This window comes from Watersipora subatra, chromosome 1 (genome assembly GCF_963576615.1).
Source record: "Watersipora subatra chromosome 1, tzWatSuba1.1, whole genome shotgun sequence".
In the NCBI taxonomy this organism is placed as follows: domain Eukaryota; kingdom Metazoa; phylum Bryozoa; class Gymnolaemata; order Cheilostomatida; family Watersiporidae; genus Watersipora; species Watersipora subatra.
Genome location: NC_088708.1, coordinates 76,473,443 through 76,497,376, shown reverse-complemented (window position 1 = coordinate 76,497,376; position 23,934 = coordinate 76,473,443). Strand labels below are relative to the sequence as shown.

The following is a 23,934-nucleotide window of genomic DNA, read 5'->3' as shown; positions in this document are numbered from 1 at the left end:
TCATTACAATCACAATTCAAACCTGATTCACTGTCATCTCTAGCTACTAAATCTAAAAAGTCACTGTCATCTCTGAATCTCTTAGTAATTTCAGTACTAGTACTTGCTTTATGAAAATAATCTCGGGAGGTTCTTTTAGAAGTCGCCATGACGGTAAACTAAAGTCAAACTCTCAAAAAATTCGGTAAATAAAGCCTGGTTCCCATATACGTCGCAAAGCACCGGCGGTAATATCGCGCAGCAAAACACTTGCGGTGCTCAGCGCAGTTTAATGTTCACATAAAAGCCACATCGTTAATAATATCGTAAACATAATTGCGTAATCAAATAAAATGCTCGCTCGCTATGCCGTTCTTATAATGGTGACCTTTACCCGTACAGTGCATTTCGGGAAGGTTTTGCCTGCGGCAGTTTGCGAAATTTGAACAGCGCTAAACTATTGCGATGCCGCCGGCAACTACCGGCAATCCTCGGCGGTCCTCGGCGCATACGTTCCCATTTCATCGCTAATAGCCTGCGGTGTGTCGCCGGTGCTTTGCGACGTATATGGGAACCAGGCTTTAAAGCTAAAACCGAAGCAAGGAAAATAAAAGTTGATAAATTATTTAGAACAATTTTCTAATTTTTTTCGAAAGTTTATTTATTAATCACTGCTAAAAACGATCGTTTTTTTTCAACCTTGAAGTCAATTTTTGAGGTTAACTGAAACTACTATATCGTAGCTTGCTATTGGTAAAAAAAGTAAACAAAAAACGGCATTTAGCTAACCAGAAACGGCAATAATAAAATACGTTACCGAAACGACAAAAACGTCGCACTGCCCATTAGCAGCCGTATCGCAAAGCGACAAAAACGTCGCACTGCCCACGAAAGGGTTAAAAAAGTAACTACTATTAACCTAATACTGTTACTAATCATTTCTGTGGTGTCGAATTCAGAGTTTTAACAAAAAACTGTAAAGACTTGGAGTTGGAAAACAGACTTCCATATGAACAGAGACATTGAACGATTTAATTATTATTGATGTAATTGAGTCATTATTAGTACTGTTTTGGGGGCACTTTTCAACTGGTCACTTGCTATTACGAGTTTGAAAAAATCAAGAATGTCAAATACAGACACGGCGCTCAATTAAAGGGTGGCGCTCTATTTTTCAACTTTTCTCCCAAAACGGCACTCAAATAGAGGTGGCATTCAAATAAAGGTGGCGTTTAAATACAGGTTTTACGGTATCTCCTCTCGCTAAAGACAACTACACACATTTTTACCCAGAATTTTAAAACAGACTGAACCAGCTTTCAAACGTAACGTCTAACTAACGTAGACTAAAATTGTCACTACAATAGATAGGTGTAGACAGCTTGTGACAGCTGCTTGGATTTGGGCATTTTTGTCTTCAAATCCTAGTCGAATAAGTAAAACAGCCATACCTATGTTCTATGAGTGTAGACTGTACTTCTGCAATTCGTACATGAGACCGGTCCCTCTTCAGTTCAGTGCTAACTTGCCCACAGTGGTGTCCACAGATGACCAGTCCATCTCTGTATGCCAAGTGGGCCTGCAGTGCATGATTCAATCAAATACAATGTACGTCTAATTATTTCAAATGTTTTCATGAGCATGACTGTAACATGCAAACAGCGGCGGTCATATTGTGGCTTGTTTCGAACAAGATTTACAAGTATTTTAAAAAGCTAATGTTTATAAGAATACATCAAATTTGACTTTTCTGAAACATAAATTGTCTCAGTTCAAATGTCTAAATGACATGGTTTGGTTTATAAAACTTTATATAAATGATAGATGGTTCAATAGTACAGTGCGCCATATATAATAGTTACGATGTCGCTGTAATATGATTTTTTCGCCTTACAATGTCACGCACGATGTTTTTTCATTTTCATCATACGACATTTTTTCCCTATATGACAACAACAAATTCTCTCAAAATTAAAATTTGGCAGTTGGTGTGCTGAATATGTCGAAATAATAATGATGCCGCTATGTTGTTCACCGATATCGCTCTCACAACGTTTGAAAGAGATACGAGGCTCGCTCGGCCTCAATTCAGCATTATTCATTATAAATTATAGCGAAAACGAAACCAGAAATGGATAGATGATAAAATTTTTGACGATAAAAAATTGAAGTTTAGTAAAATTAATACTAAGACTTAGCTTTAATTATGTGTTTAGTAAGCCAAATTCATTTAGGTTAAATTGAACGCTTATGTTATACGCTTGTCTCAAAGGTAAGAACTACCTACCATACATACTGTACATAGTCCATTGTAATCTTTGGTTGGAGATTATAACCACTAAATACACTAAAGTTAATGTAGGTAACATTAGCTACCAAGGTTAACATATCATTTTGTTACTAATGTGTTACCATGTGCAGTACGGATATAATTATTTTAATGTTTTTTACCAAGGGGTGTTTGCATTAGATAATTACTATGGGTTTCTATAATACCCCTCTATAAGACCTTATCGCTAAATGATGCAAACGCTGGAACGAATTAAAATCATATGGCGAGGGTCCCCTGTAGTTATCCTGTAATCGTGGAGATGGGGCATGCAACAAAAAATACTTCCACATGTTTTAAGGCGAGATACCAAGTCAGATACCATAAAGGTACAGACGAACTGCTCAACGTATAGCGTGAGATTTGCCAACTCATCAGGTTTGGTGTTTTCACAATAAAAAACAGCCACTACGCTATTGTCATGAATATAATATTTTGTTTGAAGCTGGACTTGTATGTTTTTCATTGATAATAGTCATTTTCATATAGCAATAAAGGACAGTTTTGCTACCACTGGGAGAATATGCCATGTTAAACGCGTTACACAAAGTTGTGCTCTTTACATATATGAAGATGTCACTCATGTCAATCTGCCGAAAGACACTAATTGAAAGGATTAAATTAACCCATAAATAATAAAATATAATAACTGTAGACATAATGGTAAATGGCTAGCTAGATGTAGATGGGCTCATGTATGTTTCGCTGACGTAATTAATAACTGGACTTGCATTTTTTTGTTGTGGTAGGTTGAAATTATGATTGCGTATTGCTACAGAAAAAATAATAGCTCAGTAGCAAAAGGTATATTATAATGCTGCCTAAAGAGTAATGAAGATAATTGTTGGTTGTAAACAATCTTTAAATATTTCATGCAAATGTATGTGATCACAATTTGATACATAGCAACAATGTATATTGTTATCAGTGATGTCTGTAAGATTTTGAAAAATGGCTTGATTCAATTCAATCATCACCCAAAAATTAACAATTCAATTCCCAATTCTTTTGCATCATATGCCGTATAAGAATCGATTCAATTCACAATTCATTGCAAAAATATCACAATTCAATTCTCAATTCTTTAGATATCCTAACTGCAATGACTCGATTCAATTCTCCCAAATAAGCGACATCAATTCTCTTTCAATTCTAGAAAAAAGATACTTTATCTATATATAAAAATAACAACACCCAAAAATTTCTAATTTAGCTATACGCATTAGCTCAGTGTATTGACTGTTTGTATAGCAACTATCACCTATTTCACTAAGGATTTCACCACTTTTTCGGGTAAAATCAAGTCATGCCCACCATTTTTTTGCTGGCATACACTGGATATCTTCGCTGTAAAAACAGAGTTTCTGTCATATAACGTCAATTTAAATAACATCAAGGAATGTTTAATATTCCGCAGTTTAGGTAAACTGGCTGCAAAAGAAAAACACTACCGTTTTGCAGTTTGACCAAAAGGCACGCTCAAAACATGATCTAATACAAAAATATAGTAGCCAAAAATATAATTGGTCCGATTGGTCCAGTGTCAAACCATTTTACTAGCGGAAATACATTTAGGTCACTGTTTACAATGTTTCTTTCATTCATCCTAAAATTAAAAAAAATTGAAACCACGATTTTATGCTGTGTTTCATGAGTAAAGGAAAAACTATGCAACTGGTTCATTTTTGGCACAATCATAAACTAACTTCCTCAATTTATCGCGGCAAAGTTTTGGGTGGATCTGATAAAACTGCGATCCGTGATCGTTGTTTTTGTCTATGTAGTAGGTATGAAGACGAGTCGTTATAAAGGCTTGTCGGTAGAATGAACGAACGATATTTATGAGCAGCTATAAGGCTTGGAAATAAGCTTATTGTCATGGCGTAGACAAACCATAAAGCTAGCGCGTAGTACATAATAGTCACCAATAAAATATACGTAGTGATATCTACGTTTTTAAAAAAACGTGTGCTAAAAAAACGGATAGCAATATGGGATTGCACTGACATCTTCGCTTTGGCGCGCGTCAACTAACAGAGTGTTACGTAGGACATCAGGCACATCACTCTCCGTAATGGATTTTCTGCCAATGCAGTAATTATAGAAGGAAATATAGGGCCATTTTAACCAAAGTTGTTTTGCTTATTAAAAATAGAGAATCAAGTCAATTCGTCTATAGTGACAGTAAAGACTCAACTTAATTCTTACAAATGTAACATTACTATGTACATTACTGTGAGTATTTACCTTCGAGACAGACGTAGTGGCTAATGTCGGCCCGAGAGACTTGACAGCAATGTGTTTGTTACACTAAAATTTTGTGATGCTGCGTAATAGAAGCTTTGAATTTAATTTGAATGAATTTAGCTTACTAAACACACACTTAAAATTAGGTTTTAATCTTTTACTAAAATTACTTTAATTTTATCATCTTCATTTTTTTATTATTCGTTTACGGTTTGGCGCTTTTTGACTCATATTCACTATAACCTTTGGCCAAATTTTTTTCAAACTAGTTCGAGGAGAAAGACCAAGCGATTCTGTTCTCAAAAGCGGCCTCTCACATTACTTGGCCATATAGTGGTCATCAAGCACCAACTCATATGCTCGTATCTCAAAGATTACTCTTATCTATAAAAAAAAACTTGCTCAAAATGCTGTTTGTATCTTGATTGTTTCGTATGTCGGGGCACTCACATGTTGAGGTATGACCGTACTACAACGCAAATAGGTATTGTTGTACATGTATCTGCTTTATAACAAAAGTTTCACTATACCGTAAGCTACAGATTAGAAGTGGCTGTAAAAGCAACTTCTTGTGAAATACCTACCCGCATCTCAATTTGCTCAGCTGGCCAATTAGAGATGTGACTGACAAGAGCTGCATCATAGAAGTTGACAAGAGATTGAGGCAACGCTACACTGACCCCAGAGGAAGACTCAGCTGCAGATGACAGCGCTGAGTGCTGTCCTAAACTTGCTTCTGATGCAGCTGGACTTTTCTCTCCTTGTCCACTACAAGTAAAATCGGAAGTTTGTGGTTTTTTGAATAACTTATCGGCTTTTGGCAACTCGAGCATTAAGCTCTAAGGCAAGAAAATGCTAAATTCTATTTGCTAAACCACTCGGAAATACTCGAATAACAGTCCTTTTATTGAACATTTAAATGAACATAGACGAAGAAAGATGGAAGGAAATACATAAACTACTATCTTGACCTACCTCTGTGATGAGTCTGTAATTTCAATAGAAGATGAAGTTTGTTGAGCAGGGAGTGAATTTAGTCTAGGAGACGATTGTGATGTAGCAGATCTGGGAGAGTCAGCGGCAGTACGGACGGCTGTGAAAAGATGAACATATTTAATGCCAGGCATTAGCACTGCAGTTGTGGTTATAGTGAAGGCTGTGAGACTGAACCAAGGACAATCACTAGTAGGCCTTACCATGGCAGCCAACTTGTGGAGGTGCACCTCTGCTTCTTTCCAAAACCTCTTGCAGTGTCTGGAGAGTTTGAAGAGCTACAATAAAGACTTCGAGTGAACATGCAGGCGCCAATGTAAGAGAAAATCTGCAGAAAATAAACTCGCACAACGAGTAGACAATTCCAGGACAAGATGAGGCAATTTGTAAGGTGCCTTTTAAATGTAATATGCGTTAATGAATTACAGATGAAATTTTGCAAATTACAATGTATAGATGATTTACAATAAAACAATTCAACCAAAAACACAGCTAAACAAGGTGTACCAAATTTTGTGTTGCAATTTCTTAAGTCTACAAGAACATAATCATATAGCGGATAGACTAGCTGCATGTCAGTAGAATACATATAGCGGTCTATTAATATAGGTGGTATAGTTTAGAATGCCAGTGAGGTGGTAAGTATCATAAAACATATCAGTGAGATAGATGCAATTAGTAATCTGGAAAGACTGATTTATCTGTACAGCAAAATAAACAAGTGTTACGGATTGTATTTGGTCTTGAAGACATCTCTAGAATTACCTCAGCAGCAGGTTGCTATACGAAGATGGCAACAAGATTAAAGACAAACCTCAATATATGAGAGCAATCCATTTTGATAATTGCTTTGCATGTCCAAACCATAATATGTTGGAGTAAATACTGCTATGCAAGCCTTAAATTAACATATATTTATAACTTATACATACATTTTTATATATATCGTTGTTTTATATTTGAAATGCAACATAATTTAGCAATTTGCTTCAAAATTCTAGTAAACATCAGATAAATGAAATGCATGTCACAGCAATAAGTAAAAAGGGTTCAAAGAGATGGCCTCGTATATGTATAGATACGCAGTCCTTAAAGAGATGGACTCGTATATGTATAGATACACAGTACTTAAAGAGTTGGCCTCGTATACATGTATGTATAGATACACAGTACTTAAAGAGTTGGCCTCGTATACATGTATGTATAGATACACAGTCCGACAACTACTAAACTCACCCTTTCCCCAAATCATACTCTGGTCAGGGTTGGGAGTCTGCTGAGTAGTTGACTTGCTCCGGTCATTCGCTTTGGCAGCATTCCCAGTTTTCAAACTCTTCTCATCACCATTGTGGACATCAGATGATTGCTTAGGTGAGATATCTGGTGAGATGTCCATGTCATCACCGCTGCCATCTGCAGCTAGCAGTAGTTACTCATAACTCATATAGCCCCATACATCAAGGTTTGTATGTATAGAAGATGAAACAAATGTACCAGCCTTAGCAGCCTCATTCAGACAAAAGCAATTGTATGTCTATATTTACACACAAAAAATTGGTACATCATCCGTGCGATAATACGGATAACATAATAATTTTCAGAACTTACTTAGCGTTTTAAAACACTGGCGATGTGGGATCAAACAACCCCATGAGAAGTAGAAGGTAAAAATACATTAATAAACTATTGTTAAAAAGAAGTTTCAATGCTACATTAGTTTAGAGATACGTGATGTATGGGCTTGAAATAAGAGAGGGTGAAAGAGGTTCATAGCGTAATGACCTCTAACATAGACAAGAGAGGGTGAAAGAGGTTCATAGCGTAATGACCTCTAACATAGACAAGAGAGGGTGAAAGAGGTTCATAGCGTAATGACCTCTAACATAGACAAGAGAGGGTGAAAGAGGTTCATAGCGTAATGACCTCTAACATAGACAAGAGAGGGTGAAAGAGGTTCATAGCGTAATGACCTCTAACATAGACAAGAGAGGGTGAAAGAGGTTCATAGCGTAATGACCTCTAACATAGACAAGAGAGGGTGAAAGAGGTTCATAGCGTAATGACCTCTAACATAGACAAGAGAGGGTGAAAGAGGTTCATAGCGTAATGACCTCTAACATAGACAAGAGAGGGTGAAAGAGGTTCATAGCGTAATGACCTCTAACATAGACAAGAGAGGGTGAAAGAGGTTCATAGCGTAATGACCTCTAACATAGACAAGAGAGGGTGAAAGAGGTTCATAGCGTAATGACCTCTAACATAGACAAGAGAGGGTGAAAGAGGTTCATAGCATAATGACCTCTAACATAGACAAGGTAAAACTTGAAATAACTTAAGCTTATATATTTCTTTGATTATCTCAGTTTTATTTAAAAAATTTTAAACTTTTATGCTTCGCATCTTAATTTTTATATACAATACTGCAATGTTTCAAGAAGCTTTGCATGTCATGTGTTGAAATGGAAAGTACTTAGCGTGTAGAACAGTTATTTGCAAGTTTTACAGCAGTCTTTGGAAAAGTCATACCGTAAACTTCGACGTACAAGCCGACCCGGCATATAAGTCGAGGTCTAAAGTTTGGTTTAAAAATCTTGTTATTCACATGTACCCGGTCGTATAAGTCGACTCCCTTCTCTGGCTCAAATCGTTTGATCAGAATATTTCAGTGGGCATCAGAGGCGGGCGGATGCATAGCTGAGGAAATGGCATTCAAAAATGCCATCAGCAAAAATGACCATGTTTTTGTGCTGTCGGCAATCTGTACAACAGTCTGTACAACAATTAACAAAAAGAATGAGAGGTGAAAGTTTTAGTAAAGACCACAAGCCACGCAAAGCAATACTTCATAATATTGGCCTGCCTCGCCAATAGAAAAAAAACTGCCACCTTTGATAATAAGTATGTTTTCAACAGAAAAGCCATGCCGCAAGACAAATTTATGTCCAGAATCGTGACTTATGTACAAGAAAAAGGATGGCTAGATGATAGCGGATGTGTCAAATGGATTATCGAAGTGTTGGCTTGTAGGCAAATACTACAAGAAAAACTTCATTCAAGAAGATAATTCTAGCGATGACAATTTGGATGGTGAAGAAAGGGACTTTGTGTTTAATACATCTCATGTTGAATAGGATTACTGGTATTTTACTATTTTATAAATAAATCCTTGTCATATTATGTAATTGTGATTTGCTGAATTTGAAGTTGAATTTTACTAGAATTCGTGTCATGAAAAATGTGATCGCCGTACAAGTTGAGGATGGATTTTCAAGCTTGAAAATTGGTTTCAACATATACGCCATATACATATTTCGACAGATACGCGCCGGAATTTATGGTATGTGAAGGAAATCATATATAGACTTTGACTAACTATTTTTTTACGCAAAAAGACCTTAAAATTTAATACAAAAATCTTAAAATCAACTTTTTAGTGGCAGTGATTGTGTCTGAATATACTTATAAGTCAAAGAGATTTTCCATTCAGAAGACCCCTTACAAGTTCTCTAGTGTGACACACAATAATTACAGTTCGTCATCAGATTTAACACCTAGTTAGTTGTCTCGGACAAGTTTGAAGCTATCTGAAGAGAGATTTTTGCAAAACTTATCCAGAACGAACTCGGAAAAAAATTGAGTAAACGACCAATGAGGGGTACAACAGTGGCATTTATTGTAGAATATTATATTATAAATATATAGTATAAAAGCCTCTGTCTACATATTATAAATATATATTATACTACATGTATATATTTATAATGTAATATTCTACAATAGATACCACATTTGTAGCCCTTATTGGGTTACAAATGTAGCATCGCTACCACTTTGTAACCATTTTTGTAATATAAATTAAAACAACCACTTTTAATTTATACCACAAAAATAGATGTAGTATAAATTAAACCAATATCGATCTCATGTACAAGTCGAGAGGTATTTTTTCAGACAAATATTGCATTATAATCGGTACTAATCATGTATAAGTCAACCCCACTATTCCAGAATATTCTGGAATAATTATATCAAATCTGAATCGATTTTGCTATCCGAAATAAAAACTACTTTAAAAATGTTGTTTTTTTATTCGATACGATAAATTGAATTCTTCAACATGTTCTAAACAAGGTTTGGGTTGACTCCCTTACGGTATTATTTGTGCAATGACTGCACGCCAAAACACGAGTTAAGCGTTGCCTGTTCTCAATCACCTGTTTGCTATGCCATGGCTAGTAAACAAACAACAAGTACCGTAAAACCTCTAATTAAACGCCACCTCTATTTGACCGCCACTATGGGAGAAGGATTGAAAAATACAGTGCCACCTTTTAATTAAATGCCACCTCCATTTGACCGCCAATTCTACATTCTTTGATCTTTACGAACCCATAATACAAAGTGATCAGTCGAAAAGTGTCCACAAAATCGTATTAATAATGAATCCTTTACATCAATAACAATTAATTTCCCGTGTCCAACTTCAAGGCTCTTCATTTTTTCGTTAAGACTTCGAAAGTAACACTATAGTAATAATTAATAACTGTATTAGGCTAATAGTAGTTCTTTGTTTAACGCAGTCTTGATACTTCGAGGTATATAAAAAGGTTTACATGTACGATGGTATATTAATGACTAGCTTTAGGCTAAAAATTGTGCTTAGCGAGCAAAACTTTTACGCGTGGCATTTGTGCAAAATGTTGGGTGTAAAAGTTTTGCTCTGCTAAAAAAATTATTTCAACAATAATACCGACTAGTTCAGCAGTGCAAAAGAAGAGTTGAGGTCAGATGACATTGTGGAAAGTATTGAACAACCAAAAGACGTTCGTTCCATCGAAGACAACAATCAGAATGCAACTGGCCGAGCAAACGACGCAAACATTTTTGTTTCAAAAACATTAATTTTTGTTTCTGCACGTATTAAAAGTATGGTTCATTTATGTTACTGGTCCATGAATCTATATTTGTAGAATTTTGTAGATTATTGTTATATAACTTATAAATTTGCAAATGTATAGCATATTATTGGATATCATTGCGGTAATGTGATCTTACAATGGATTGATGCTCATAACTCCTTTTCTATTGCACATAAAAAGCTAGTTTTGGCTGCAAAATGCAACAAACATGTCAATGAGTCCAATTAGCTTCATGTAACAATGTTAAATATAGATATAAAATTAAAATGTCTTTAAATTAAGCATGACGTATAAATTGAAAGCTCCAACAACTTGCAAAGCAGGACACAGGCTAGATGTCATCGCAGGTTAATTGCAAGCAATAGATATCAATTGGCAGATATATTTCTCAGCCTCTCAATGAATATTTATTAAGAGATCTTTGAGAGCGCCATGGCGTTCAATTAGAGGTTTTTACGGTATTTATAAGCAACGTCTATTTGGAATTTATAGTTAAAAAGTTTCACTTACCGTTTATTCAAATACATGTATATCATTTGTTAAATTTAAAACCGAAGGATGGCAATACTGCACAACAATGGCGGCTGCAGTGTTACGATTGAAAGGGCCATCATAATCTTGTTTACTGGTTTTATATACCATATTTTCACTGATATTTGATACCAAAAATTGTGTAGTCACTTTAACATTTATACAATGAAGCACCAGTATTATGAGTGTTCGTTAAGGCTTCATACGGCGATGTGTATATCGATTGTACAATAATGCAGTTTTCTTCTCATAGTCACATTCTATTCGACTCGGCAGCAACTGCCCATAAACATTACTCATGGATAAGCCAACCACCAAAATTTAACTTTAAAGTCATCCCCCAGAACCTTGACTTATACATACATGTAAGTACATGCGGTATTTTTATTACTTTTACATTTTATTTTTAACTTCTATTAGCTTTTATACCTTTACTTATGAAACTAATAGTTTCTATATTATTCAGATGCTAAATGTTAGAAATTACTTTGCAGGTCAAGACCAATATTTTCTCAAATTTTACATCGTATAACAAAGAATTTGTCTGCGGAGGTGAATGTAAATCGAGATTTGAATGAATCAGTATAGATATAATTATATAAAAATGAAGGTATCACCCCGAACGCAACAAATCGGTACTTTACAGGCATAATAAGTAACAACTCAAAAAATATGCCTTATTGCATTGATTCGGTTTGCAAACATCATATATTTCATAATAAAATCGTCATGAGCTAATCAGCTTTATGACTGAAGCTTAATGAGGCTTTTTCAAAGAATATCTGACAATGGGCCAATGATTCCGTGATCACATAGAATATCTGACAATGGGCCAATGATTCCGTGAACACATAGAATATCTGACAATGGGCCAATGATTCCGTGATCACAAAGAATATCTGACAATGAGCTAATGATTCCATGATCACTTAGAATATCTGACAATGGGCCAATGATTCCGTGATCACAAAGAATATCTGACAATGGGCCAATGATTCTGTGATCACAAAGAATATCTGAGAATGGGCCAATGATTCCGTGATCACAAAGAATATCTGACAATGAACCAATGATTCTGTGATCACAAAGAATATCTGAGAATGGGCCAATGATTCCGTGATCACAAAGAATATCTGACAATGGGCCAATGATTCCGTGATCACATAGAATATCTGACAATGGGCCAATGATTTCGTGATCACATAGAATATCTAACAATGGGCCAATGATTCCGTGATCACATATTTTCCGCGAAAGAAAAATGAGTGAGAACTGAATTGACATAAAACTATCCTATAAACGACAAGCGCGCTCTATAATAAAACTAAGGAGCTATTTTTAGAACAGGCTAGTAGAACCAACTTACCATTATTGCCATTGTATAGAGCTACTCTATCCCCGGCAGCAGGCTGGTTCACCTGCAAGCTGTTATTAGGACTAGCAGCGCTAGTGTCCATAATGGAAGATGAAGGAGTGGACGTGACAGAAGAGGATCGGTCGTGACTTCGCCGCAATGTTTTATAGTTATTAACTTCGCGGCCACCCGCCGTTTGTTCGTTTAACGTCACATCAGAGTTTGAACTACTGGTGCTCTTCTGGTAAGTGTTAGGTTTCAAGTCATTCATTTTAGACCTGTTATCAGTGACAGTACTATGTTTGGAGTCAGAGTTTTTGTCACTTCTTGGCCTAGAAGGAGAGTCTGTGTGCTCATCGTATGTAGCAATTCCATTACGTTGTACCTCCTCTCCACCTAATAACGAAACGATATTGCAAAAAAACAAAAAATCACCAAAGAAGAAACATTGCAGCCACTGAATATGTTGCAGCCAGACACAAGAGACTGGTTTTGAAAAGTTCTATATCAAGATGACAAATTCAACGATTACTTTTGGGGTTTTCTAGCACTCCCTATGGGCAAAAAATGCAAGTTTGTTGTACATCTATTTGCAAAAAATTGCACCCGTTGGCTAGCCTTAATAAAATTCCATATTCACTACTTTGACGCAGTCCAATGACTGTCAACTACCGTAAAACCTCTGATTGAACGCTATCTCTATTTGAATGCCACCTCCATTTGACGCCACTTTGAAATTATTTGATCTTTATGAACCTATAATATCAAAAGATTAGTAGAAAAGTATCCACAAAATCGTATTAATAATATTAAATCCTTTATATCAATATCAGTTAATTTTCTCGCTGTCCAATTCCAAAGATTTTCGTTCTTTCGTTAAAAATTTGAAAGCAACACCTTAGCAATAAGCAATAACGGTCTCAGACTAGTAGTAGCTCTCTGTTTAACGCAGTCTTTCTACTTCAAAGTAGCCTACATTTATTAAAAACAGCTTAAATTTATGATGGTAGATGAACATTCAAAGCAAAGCTATAGAAATAATTACTGTCTCAGGCTAATAGTGGTTCCTTGTTTAACGCGGTCCTAATACTTCGAAGGACATGCATTTAAAAACCGGTTAACAAGTTTTGAACCAAAGGTTACGCAAGCAAAAGTTTAGCAAGCAGACTTTTACGCTTTTCATCAGTGCTAAATGCAGCGCGTGAAAGTTTCGCTCGGCAAAAAAAACTGTTTGGACACGAATATCGACTGGTTCAGCAATGCAGAAGAAGAGTTGAGGCCAGAAGATAATGTGGAAGGTATTGCAAAACTAGAGGATGTTCGTTCCATCGAAGGCAACAATCAGAACGCAGCTATCCGAGCAAACGATGGAAATATTTTTGTTTTAAAAATGTAAATTTTTATTTCTACATGTAATAGAAGCATGATTCGTTTATGTCACTTGCTTATGAATATATGTATTTGTATCATTTGATAGTTTATTGTTGTATAACTTATAAATATGCAGCTTTATAGCATCCTAGCATCTTAACTCATTCGCACCCAACGCGAGTTAACTCGCATATTTATAACGTAGCTATGCACCCAACGCGAGTTAACTCGCGTCTGAAATTTACCAAATCCTTGCATCATTATTTTTAAATTATAAAAGAATATTTTTGATTAGTTAGAAAGAAAAATTTCTGGCCAATCAGACAAACTTTAAAATATGCCTCTATGATGTCTCCGGCGAAAGTTATAACCAAATTAGTACACCCATCTCAGTTTCTATCAAAACCGGAAATTGTCATGCCGACTTGAAATTTTATCGTTCGTGATAATTTTTTTCAACTCCAGAAGTAAATATGCAGATTCATAAGTGGTAAGACATTCAAAGACTGCATAAATCAAATCAAAACATTATTTTTAGTGTTTCAAAGTTTTTATTAACTTTTAATTTTGCCAATTTGTATCGTTATGCTCGAATAAAAATGCACTCTTCACGCTGCCAGCCGTAGTCGGACTAACGTTATCTTTCAGTTTCGATAGGATCATATTGATTCTTAGAGCTGTCTATGAAGTCTGAAAAGTCAAAAACAGAGTTATTGAACATATTTTTATTATTTGAAACTTTTTCATAATGTTTTATTTGAGTTATATTTGCATATAGATTTGCTATGATTTTGTTTGAAGGATGATGCTTGTGAGGAAAAGTTCGAAGTTAGAGTTTCATGATTTTCATGTTCATCACTAACTGCATATGTATAAATAATAATCATAAATATGTATTGTCTGTAATAAATGAGTAATTTCAGTCAAACTTTGTATATTTTGTAATTTTTATGGTGCAAATCTAACTTTGTTTCAGCAAATGACAATTTTTTCAAAATTGGAAATGTCCTGAAACTACCTTCTTTGAGGCACGGATCTACATAAAAGGGATACAAGGTGTCTATATGAATGTACTATATTTTAAAAGAGGAGACTTGGTTGGTTCTTTTGAAGTTTGATTGAATAAATTATCTCAAGTCTGTCTCCTGTAGTAGTAATTTGAATTACCACAACTTTCTGAAAAATTAGCGGTATCTGGGGCTGATCGCCTAGAAATTCGTCGGGTGCGAATGAGTTAACACGGCTTACAATGGATCGATGCACATAACTCCACTTCTATTGCACATAAAAAGCTAGTTTTGGCTGCGAACTGTAGCAAACGTATCAGTGAGTGCAATGAGTTTTTATTCCAGAATGTTAAACAGAGATATAAAATAAAAATATGTTTTCAAATTTAGAATGAAATAAAATTTGAAAATTGCAAAGAAGGACAGATGCTATAATATCAGCGCAGATCAATTGCAAGCAATAGATATTAACTGGTAGAAATATTTCTCAGTTTCTCGATGCACATTCATCAAAAGAACTTTGACAAGTTAGAGGTAAGTTAGCAGATTTATTGCATTTAAAATGTTTAGTATCGGTCCACCGGAAAAGAGGGCAAAATATAGGCGACATTTGCTTCACCCGTAATAGGGCTATATTTATCTTCCAAAAATTCTGACAAGCCATTTGAAAAATAGACAGCCAGCCTCTATTTGAACGCCGCCTCCAATTGACCGCCACTATAAAAAGGTTGAAAAATAGAGCGCCATAGGATTCAATTAGAGATTTTACGGTATATGACATCTTCACAATATTAATATAACTTGCAAAACTGACTGCAATGGAAACTTTCAATGCCAAAGTAAAAAAAACTCCTAATCTTTCAAAAAAATAAAGCTCCTGTTAAAAGGACAAGTAAAGCTTGAAGGAAAATAGTATTACAAGGGCGAACACCAAAATATTTGATGATTAAAATGTTGCAGTCTTCACTAATAATCAAAAGTTAAAAATGGTAAATAAAACAATCTCAGCAAGCTCATCAAGTCAACTGATAGACATAACCTGATACATCTGTCTCAAGTTAGGACCAACCTTTACTGGTTACTTTTGGTAAAGGCTTCGGTCTTCCTTGTCTAGCTCTACAATATTAAGACTAGGCTTATGGATAGCATAAACGCATTGGCAGCTGCAGATAAGCAGATGGCCAAAGTGTGCAACAACAACAGCATATAGGATTTATTGTGTCTATGTGGGTATGAGATGTAGTACAAGAGCAATTGTGGTTGGATGGTTTACTAATACTAATAATGGTCCTTCTGTGAGCCAAACAACCGACCCACTCATTATAAGCATATATGATAAACCCTATATGTACCCTACAGGATGAAAATATTCATTGGTTATAAAAATTCGCGATTTTGCGAACAGTCAATTCCGTGAATTATTAAATTCTGTGAATAATTAGTTCTATTTTTAATCACAAGGGAGAATAACTACTGCATCAAATTAAAAACTAACCGCTAGGCATAAGTACTAAACGTAATTGAGTTCTAAAACATTTTTAAAATCATTGCCTGGGCTTTGAGCTAACACCATTGCCAATGCATCACATTTCTGTACAAAATTATTCAAGGTTGTCACAAGATATGCAGAATGGCGTCATCGCAAAAATAGCCGCTAGGCAGAAGTACTAAACGTAGCCGAGTTCCAAAACTCCTTTAAAATCATCGTCGGTGCTTTGAGTTTTATTGCCATTGCATCAAACTTTACAAAATTATTCAAGGTTTTCACAAGTTATTCGGCATGGCTTCGTCATCGCAAAAAAATCTCTCCTAGTCTTTTTACATTGAAATCAACTCCATCAATCTCTAATACCCAAGTTGAGGACGATCATGATTCTGATCTGGACATTATGGTATGTATTTGATTGGCACTGCAGATACGTTTTTCCATAATTAACTGCATTAGTTAATTCTTTTGTTTAAAAACTGATCGCTTTCATTAAAAACTTCAGCTATCGTTTTTGCACTTCTGCACCACAGCACGTTTTTGCACTTATTAATATGTTTTCTTTTTTGTGTTTACTGCACATTGAGAATGAAACAACCTAGTCCAATTCAGTCAACCTAGACCCCTTCATCGACAACAACTCCTTGATATCGCTGCAACAAACACGATTATATTATATATTTTATTTCGTGTATAGATATATTATAATTTCTGATAAACTTGAGTGTACAAATAAAATATTTCAAATACAAATAAAATTTTACAAACAATGAATGGAGTAAATATAAACAGTTTAGTCCATATGGCGGTTGTCTAACAATAAAATTAAACTAGTACTCTTGATAAGTGAATACTAGCGTGTAATGGTGCTCTCTGACTAGTTATTTTGGTAATAGCAGCTCTATATCACTGTCACTGTCTTGGGTAGATGTTAAAGGCGATTCTATCGCTACTGCATGACTGGTAGAGAAGTTATCATCAGAACTCTCCTTGTGGCTTACTATTGCAAAGTTCTGCCGGTTGGCCAAAAATTTGTGCTCGTAAAGGCATTTTTGTTCCTTTTTTAAAACAGATATATTCTTCTCGTTAGCAGCTGCAGTCACTTCTACCTAATTTCAAGACCTCCCTGAATGATTGGTGATCTTCTAAAAATGACATCTACCATCCTCGTAGTCATGGTGCCTCCGTGTATGATGAAAAATCTCACACTAAAACAAAAAACGAAGCGGTAGGGATGGAAAAAATAAATATTGCGTTTTACCGAAGAACCAAAGTAAAATTCAACTAATTTAGTAAATGGTTTTGAAAAAACTCATTACTTACCACAAATCGTTGGTTCATCAAAGGCCTCCAAATCGATGAATATTCGTGAAAACCTCTGAGCACAGCAAAATGTTTATAGCTTAGCATGATCGACTCGTAGTTGCAAGCTGTGGTGTATACCGCGTTTCGGTGTATGCGCACACGGAAACACGCAATGTGCGCATGCGTAGGATTAACTCTATTGCAAGACGCAATAGAGTTAACTCTTCATAGAGAGTGACAGTTTTTAGCTGCGAATAAATTAATCCACGAATATGCATGAAATAGCAATTTTCGCGAAATATAACTCCACGAATAAATTCATCCTGTAGGGTATATGTATGCATATAATGTGTATAAATGAGAATACGTCGTTATGACGGCGCTGTTTCATGAAAGTCTAGTGGGAGGGTGCATGCCTAAACCTCACTCCTGAGGTAACAGTAATACATGTATAATAAGATATACATATACAAAATGTATATATATATATGTGTACCATTATTAAAGACAATCAAAAACAATGCTATTAAAAATAATAAATAGTTTGCTATACAGCATGCTATGTTTATTAAAAGAAACTGAGATGCCTCCAAGGCCTGAGAATAAAACTAAAACACAAGCCTTGGAACTCTCTCATAATAATGTAAGTGCTAGATAAAATTTTATCAACTCCTACCAGGAAAATAAGGTACAACAAGCAGAAAAAAACATGAGATTTTTGTGATCATAAAGGATAATAAATTCATTAAAAATACACAAACTTTTGGGAAGCCATCTGATGAAAAAACTTCGTAATTTGAAAATCTGAAACACCATCATGTTAAATAATTATTATAATTATGATAATGGATTCTACATGTCACTCCTGGTAAATTTTGAAATGCTATCTTAAAAGCATGGTGTGTGAATGTGCTGCATTACCCGTGTGAATGTGCTGCATTACCCGTGTGAATGTGCTGCATTACCCGTGTGAATGTGCTGCATTACCCGTGTGAATGTGCTGTATTACCCGTGTGAATGTGCTGCATTACCCGTGTGAATGTGCTGCATTACCCGTGTGAATGTGCTGCATTACCCGTGTGAATGTGCTGCATTACCCGTGTGAATATGCTGTATTACCCGTGTGAATGTGCTGCATTACCCGTGTGAATGTGCTGCATTACCCGTGTGAATGTGCTGCATTACCCGTGTGAATGTGCTGCATTACCCGTGTGAATGTGTTGCATTACCCGTGTGAATGTGCTGTATTACCCGTGTGAATGTGCTGCATTACCCGTGTGAATGTGCTGCATTACCCGTGTGAATGTGTTGCATTAACCGTGTGAATGTGTTGCATTACCCGTCTATCTAAACAAAATTTTTTTTTAAATTGTGGCTATAGGATTAAACCTAGACTTGAAAAGTTGTGGTATTAACCAATTGGGGTAACTTCAAGAAGTCACAGATTTACACAAGAGTTTGTCATTGATATTCTAGTAGCCGATGGGCCAGAAAAAAAGTGCGAAAATTTGATTTTTTGAAAAGAAATGTAGAAGCGCCTTATATAACATAATTTATGTTCTGACAACAACTATAATATTCCAGAATTCGAGCCCATTCCATGCATCTTTGCAGACATGGTGTACTAACAACTTGGTTATTTTTGTTAAACTTTGGAATCTTGATGATGTTAAAATATCATGGCGCAAACGGTGATGTCATCAAATTCTACACATATAATTAGACAGTCCATTAACCCTGTGAGGCCCATACACAGAAGCTTTGCTCTAAAAATTTTCAAACTTTCTGGATAGTTTCCAGATATATGTATGAGTGTTTTTCTAATTTTTTTATTTTCTACAACGACCCTGACCTGAGATATTAAATGTTGCACTCACGCAACATTGGGCTTTAATGCTACCTATATACATTACGCGTTAGACGATAGTGTTATGAAGTATTTGAGCCAGTAAAATAACTTTATTTGAATAAATAAATAGTAAATGTACTTATATACATATACATGTATACAGATACATACATATATATAGTACATATACTGAATATATATACATTCAGTATATATAAATTGTATATATATACATACATATACGCATACATATATATATATATGTATATATTGTATATATGCATACATATATGCACACACATATTTATACATAAATATATATATATATATATATAACACAAGCATATAAGTTTATATCACTGTTTGGTACAAATGGACTAAATCCTGGAGCAATATCAACTGTTCCAAAGTAACTATAGCTCTCCATTCGCTTGCAGTGATAGGTACGAAAATAATTTCCTTCATCAAGAAAGCAGAGACTATTTCACATTTTGTAGTCGTGATTTTCTTGAACAGCTTGCCGTGACTTTGCTTTGGAGCCTTTATTGGCCAATGAGCAAAATTGTCATAGTGAACATTGCACGGACCTCTTCCAATTTTTTAGCCGGTGTAAGGCATAGACTAGCATCACCTGCTGCAGCTGGTCGTCCTTGTTTGGAAGCACCATTCACATGGATGAGACTGACGGCAACTTCAGCTTGGAATTCTTTTCTATTTAGTACTTTATTTATGGTAGCTTGAGAAGGCGACTATCACTTCTGTAGATATTCCAAGTGTTGATTTCGGCTACCATTACAAATGTCGTTACAGGTAGAGATATCATCACCGGCTCTTCATGGCAAAACGATACTCTGCTAAAAATAAATCTTACAAATCACTGCTTCCCATATTTTTATGTGGTTGTATAACGGCAGCCATGTTATAGAAACAATGCTCTTTTGACGACTTGTCCCACCGTTTGGCTTGAGCAAAGGGCTGTACACCAGTCAATGAGGAGAGAATGGTGATAACTTTGTTGTCACACTATTTGACAGCAACCACATCATTGACCTCCTTTACATAGCTGTCATAAGATCCTTTACTATCTCGTTTGAAGACTTTGCATTATGGAGCAGGCATTCTTGAACCCTGTTGGTTCGAACAGTATCTGTATAGAACATCCCAGTTTTATTTAGCTCAGAGATGAAGGGAATAGCAATAAACAAGTTGCCTCCGACAATTTTGTACCTCCAGTTCTTTGGTAGAGTAGATGTTAGCTTGAGCACAACATCAGCTTCTTAGCCCAACTCCATCTGCTTACCATCACCACCTTGGTATACTTCAGTCATGCAAAATGCCACTGACTCCTGCTCGATGCTAGATCTTGAAGCGCCATTGATGTGGCTTACTCTTTATGCATTGTCGGGTTCCATTTATAGACATTCATTCCATATGGCACCTATCCTTCGTCACATTTTCCAGAGCTTGTCTAGCAAATTTGTTCCATCAACTCCGTTTCTCATTCGAAGGCAATTGCTGTTGCTGTTTGAAGTGGAAGGCTTTGAATGCATTTTGTATCTACAAACTAAAACAGAATATTTTAAAATACTATTCATCTAATACCTAAAATCGCCCAAAAGAAAGCCTACACACCTCACTATCATGCTATATCAAGTGAAATAATTGCACAATTTTGTACCATTCGGAAATACCAATTTGCTTTGGTAGTAAATAACTAATAGCAGTAGTACTAGTAGCAGTGAAGGTAACCTGATAATATTACTTCAATGGTAGTCAGTGTACCTCTACTACCATCTTTACACACTAAATATTATGCACAGCAACAAGAATGAAGAGCATTAGCCCTAACAATGATCTATTGGAACGTCTGATACTAATCCCTTGGCTTGCAGCTTAGCTATGTAGAGCCCAATGTTGCACTCCTGCACAAGAAATTTTGAGCTCATATAGATAGAAGAAAAAAATTTACTTCTTCGAAACGTTTAATGTGTGTAAAAATATGGTCAACATATTACCAAAAAACAGAAAATGAGTTATTCCAACTTACCTCAAAGAGCTATAAATCTTTGCCTAAAAAGTTGCTTTCCTCATGTGTGGTCAATTCTCAATTCCATGGAATGTTCTAGAGTTATGTGATGACATCACGAGCATGACATCCATTCAATTTTGGGTTTAGAGTTGCATAAAGATATGTAAGAAGCCACTTGAGAATAATATTTGGCTATAAAGCATTTGTAGTTGCTCTATCTAGTTTTGAAAATTATGTTGCACCAGTGCAACAAGGGGCCCCAGAGGGTTAAAAAGCATGTTTAAAACTATAGACCACAGTCTGTAGATCATTTCAAGAGAATAGCACGCTAAGGTAAAAGTGCTTTGAATATTTAGTGCACCCACGTGTAATGTGTAATTTTAACTGTAGTAACATGATGTAACATGATGAAACATCCTTGTTTACACATATGTCAGTACCTAATTAGGCACTGCTTAACGACTATGTGAACTGGGCATTAATTCCTGGCATTCAACTACCACGAATTGCAATGAAGTCCAGTTTTTGTTGAAAGTGACAACATTCGATAATGTTCTGTTATGTGTATAAAAAGGGCTACTAACCAAAATCAAAGATAGAAAAAATTAGCTATAAACCTACGCTTTATTAACAAATTTTAATAGGTATTTAAGAGACACGAGAGAGTAAAGAGAGTAAAGAGAGGCAAACACACAGAGCACGCTTGCGGGCATAAGCTAACAGTAGGGATAGCTACTACACAATATTAAAAACTACTCACAAATCGTCAATTTTCCATTCTTTTGGCCTCACCCACTGCGACACTTCTGTCTTACAATTGTAGAAATACCTTTTGCCAGAAGAGCTAACATGTTCTGACCAATCACCGAAAACTCGTAAAGCTGTCTTTTGAGCCTACAGGTAAACAAAAGAAAACTGCAATACATAAGCATGAATTTTAACTCTATAATGATGAATATCTTGCTTTTTTTAAAAGGCAACCAAACATACACGAAGTTGGTGGAGGATAAATCCTTACATACAAAGTATATGTGCATAGACACACATTCATTCATGATAGCCCTTGCACAGCTACTATCTAACCTGATTGTCAATAGTAGAAATAACACAAATCATGAACAATTGCAATTATAAGTAAGGATTCGCCAATATTTTATTATACCACATCTGAAAGATGTAACTGCAAAATGAAGTCTTGACTGAAAGATGTAAGTCTTCTATATATTTACTCTCCAACAGTAGAGACTCAGGTATTACAAGTCTCCTATATATTCACTCTCAAACAGTACAGACTCAGGTATTACAAGTCTCCTATATATTTACTCTCAAACAGTACAGACTCAGGTATTACAAGTCTCCTATATATTTACTCTCAAACAGTACAGACTCAGGTATTACAAGTCTCCTATATATTTACTCTCAAACAGTACAGACTCAGGTATTACAAGTCTCCTATATATTTACTCTCAAACAGTACAGACTCAGGTATTACAAGTCTCCTATATATTTACTCTCAAACAGTACAGACTCAGGTATTACAAGTCTTCTATATATTTACTCTCAAACAGTACAGACTCAGGTATTACAAGTCTCCTATATATTTACTCTCAAACAGTAGAGACTCAGGTATTACAAGTATCCTATATATTTACTCTCCAACAGTACAGACTTGCGAGCAATATTTTAATGATAATACAATTGACTTTTCATCGCAATTTGGGAAGCATTGTCAACAAGACTGTTTAAACACGCCTACTGTGAGCAAGCCTCTAGCCCTGTTTGGTCAACTAACCTTGAGTATCACAACTTCATAATTATGCAAACAACGTCCTAAAAGATGATTGTGATAAACTTCAAAAATGTTTCCGAGAAGAATAATATTGAGAACATGGTAATAAAATCACGGATTAATAAAAAGCGTTAGTTTGTCCAATTTTAAATCAAAAAAAATTTATGCAATATTCGCAAAAGTTAAAAAAATATATCAGGATTTGGAAGTACAAAGAAATGAGTTGAAAATTTTATTTGTATTCATAACAGAATTATATCTCTTTTAATTAATCCAATAGAGTCATAAAAAGGCTAAGACTATATAACAGCAAGCTAGTAACATAGTAAGAATTACAGCACTATTTATACTTTAAGAGTTGTTTTCTCGATTCATTCTCATCAGATCAGAGCTTGTATTTACTCATCAATTATGCGCATCAAGTATTCGGATTATTGTAAAACTTAATTTCGTAGCTGGCTATTTCCAAAATACAGTAGTTACACTTTCCCTTTCCATGCTTGTAGGGCATTACAGAAAATCTAGAGTCTAATTTTGAGAGCCAGGTAAAAAAAACTGGCAAAAACCCAAGTGGGTTTCTTGACAACATCTTGAGTAAACCTAAAAAACCTTCAATGACATGACGACTCCACTATTTAGCTTTGGTTTTTAATACCTTGGACACAGCTTTCAAGTGTTTCAGAATACTCATTCATATTCAACTTTAATGAACTGATTTAAAATGTTTAAATTAAATTTTATTTAGC

General features: G+C 35.3%; 1 protein-coding gene across 2 annotated transcripts in view; it reads right to left on the bottom strand.

Annotated features, from left to right (window-relative positions):
- LOC137400912 (WW domain-containing adapter protein with coiled-coil-like) overlaps positions 1-23,934 on the bottom strand; it is a 29,354-nt gene that overhangs the window by 2,325 nt on the left and 3,095 nt on the right. Inside the window, exons 5-12 of one of the 2 annotated variants that reach the window (XM_068087254.1) lie at positions 22,160-22,293; positions 15,800-15,846; positions 12,365-12,748; positions 6,785-6,967; positions 5,752-5,826; positions 5,531-5,648; positions 5,140-5,323; positions 1,431-1,558 (exon numbers count right to left, since the gene is read on the bottom strand). In XM_068087254.1, coding sequence (XP_067943355.1) covers positions 1,431-1,558; positions 5,140-5,323; positions 5,531-5,648; positions 5,752-5,826; positions 6,785-6,967; positions 12,365-12,748; positions 15,800-15,846; positions 22,160-22,293 — 1,253 coding nt within the window. The remainder of the gene's footprint in view (positions 1-1,430; positions 1,559-5,139; positions 5,324-5,530; positions 5,649-5,751; positions 5,827-6,784; positions 6,968-12,364; positions 12,749-15,799; positions 15,847-22,159; positions 22,294-23,934) is intronic. The other variant, XM_068087262.1, reaches the window with a different exon arrangement.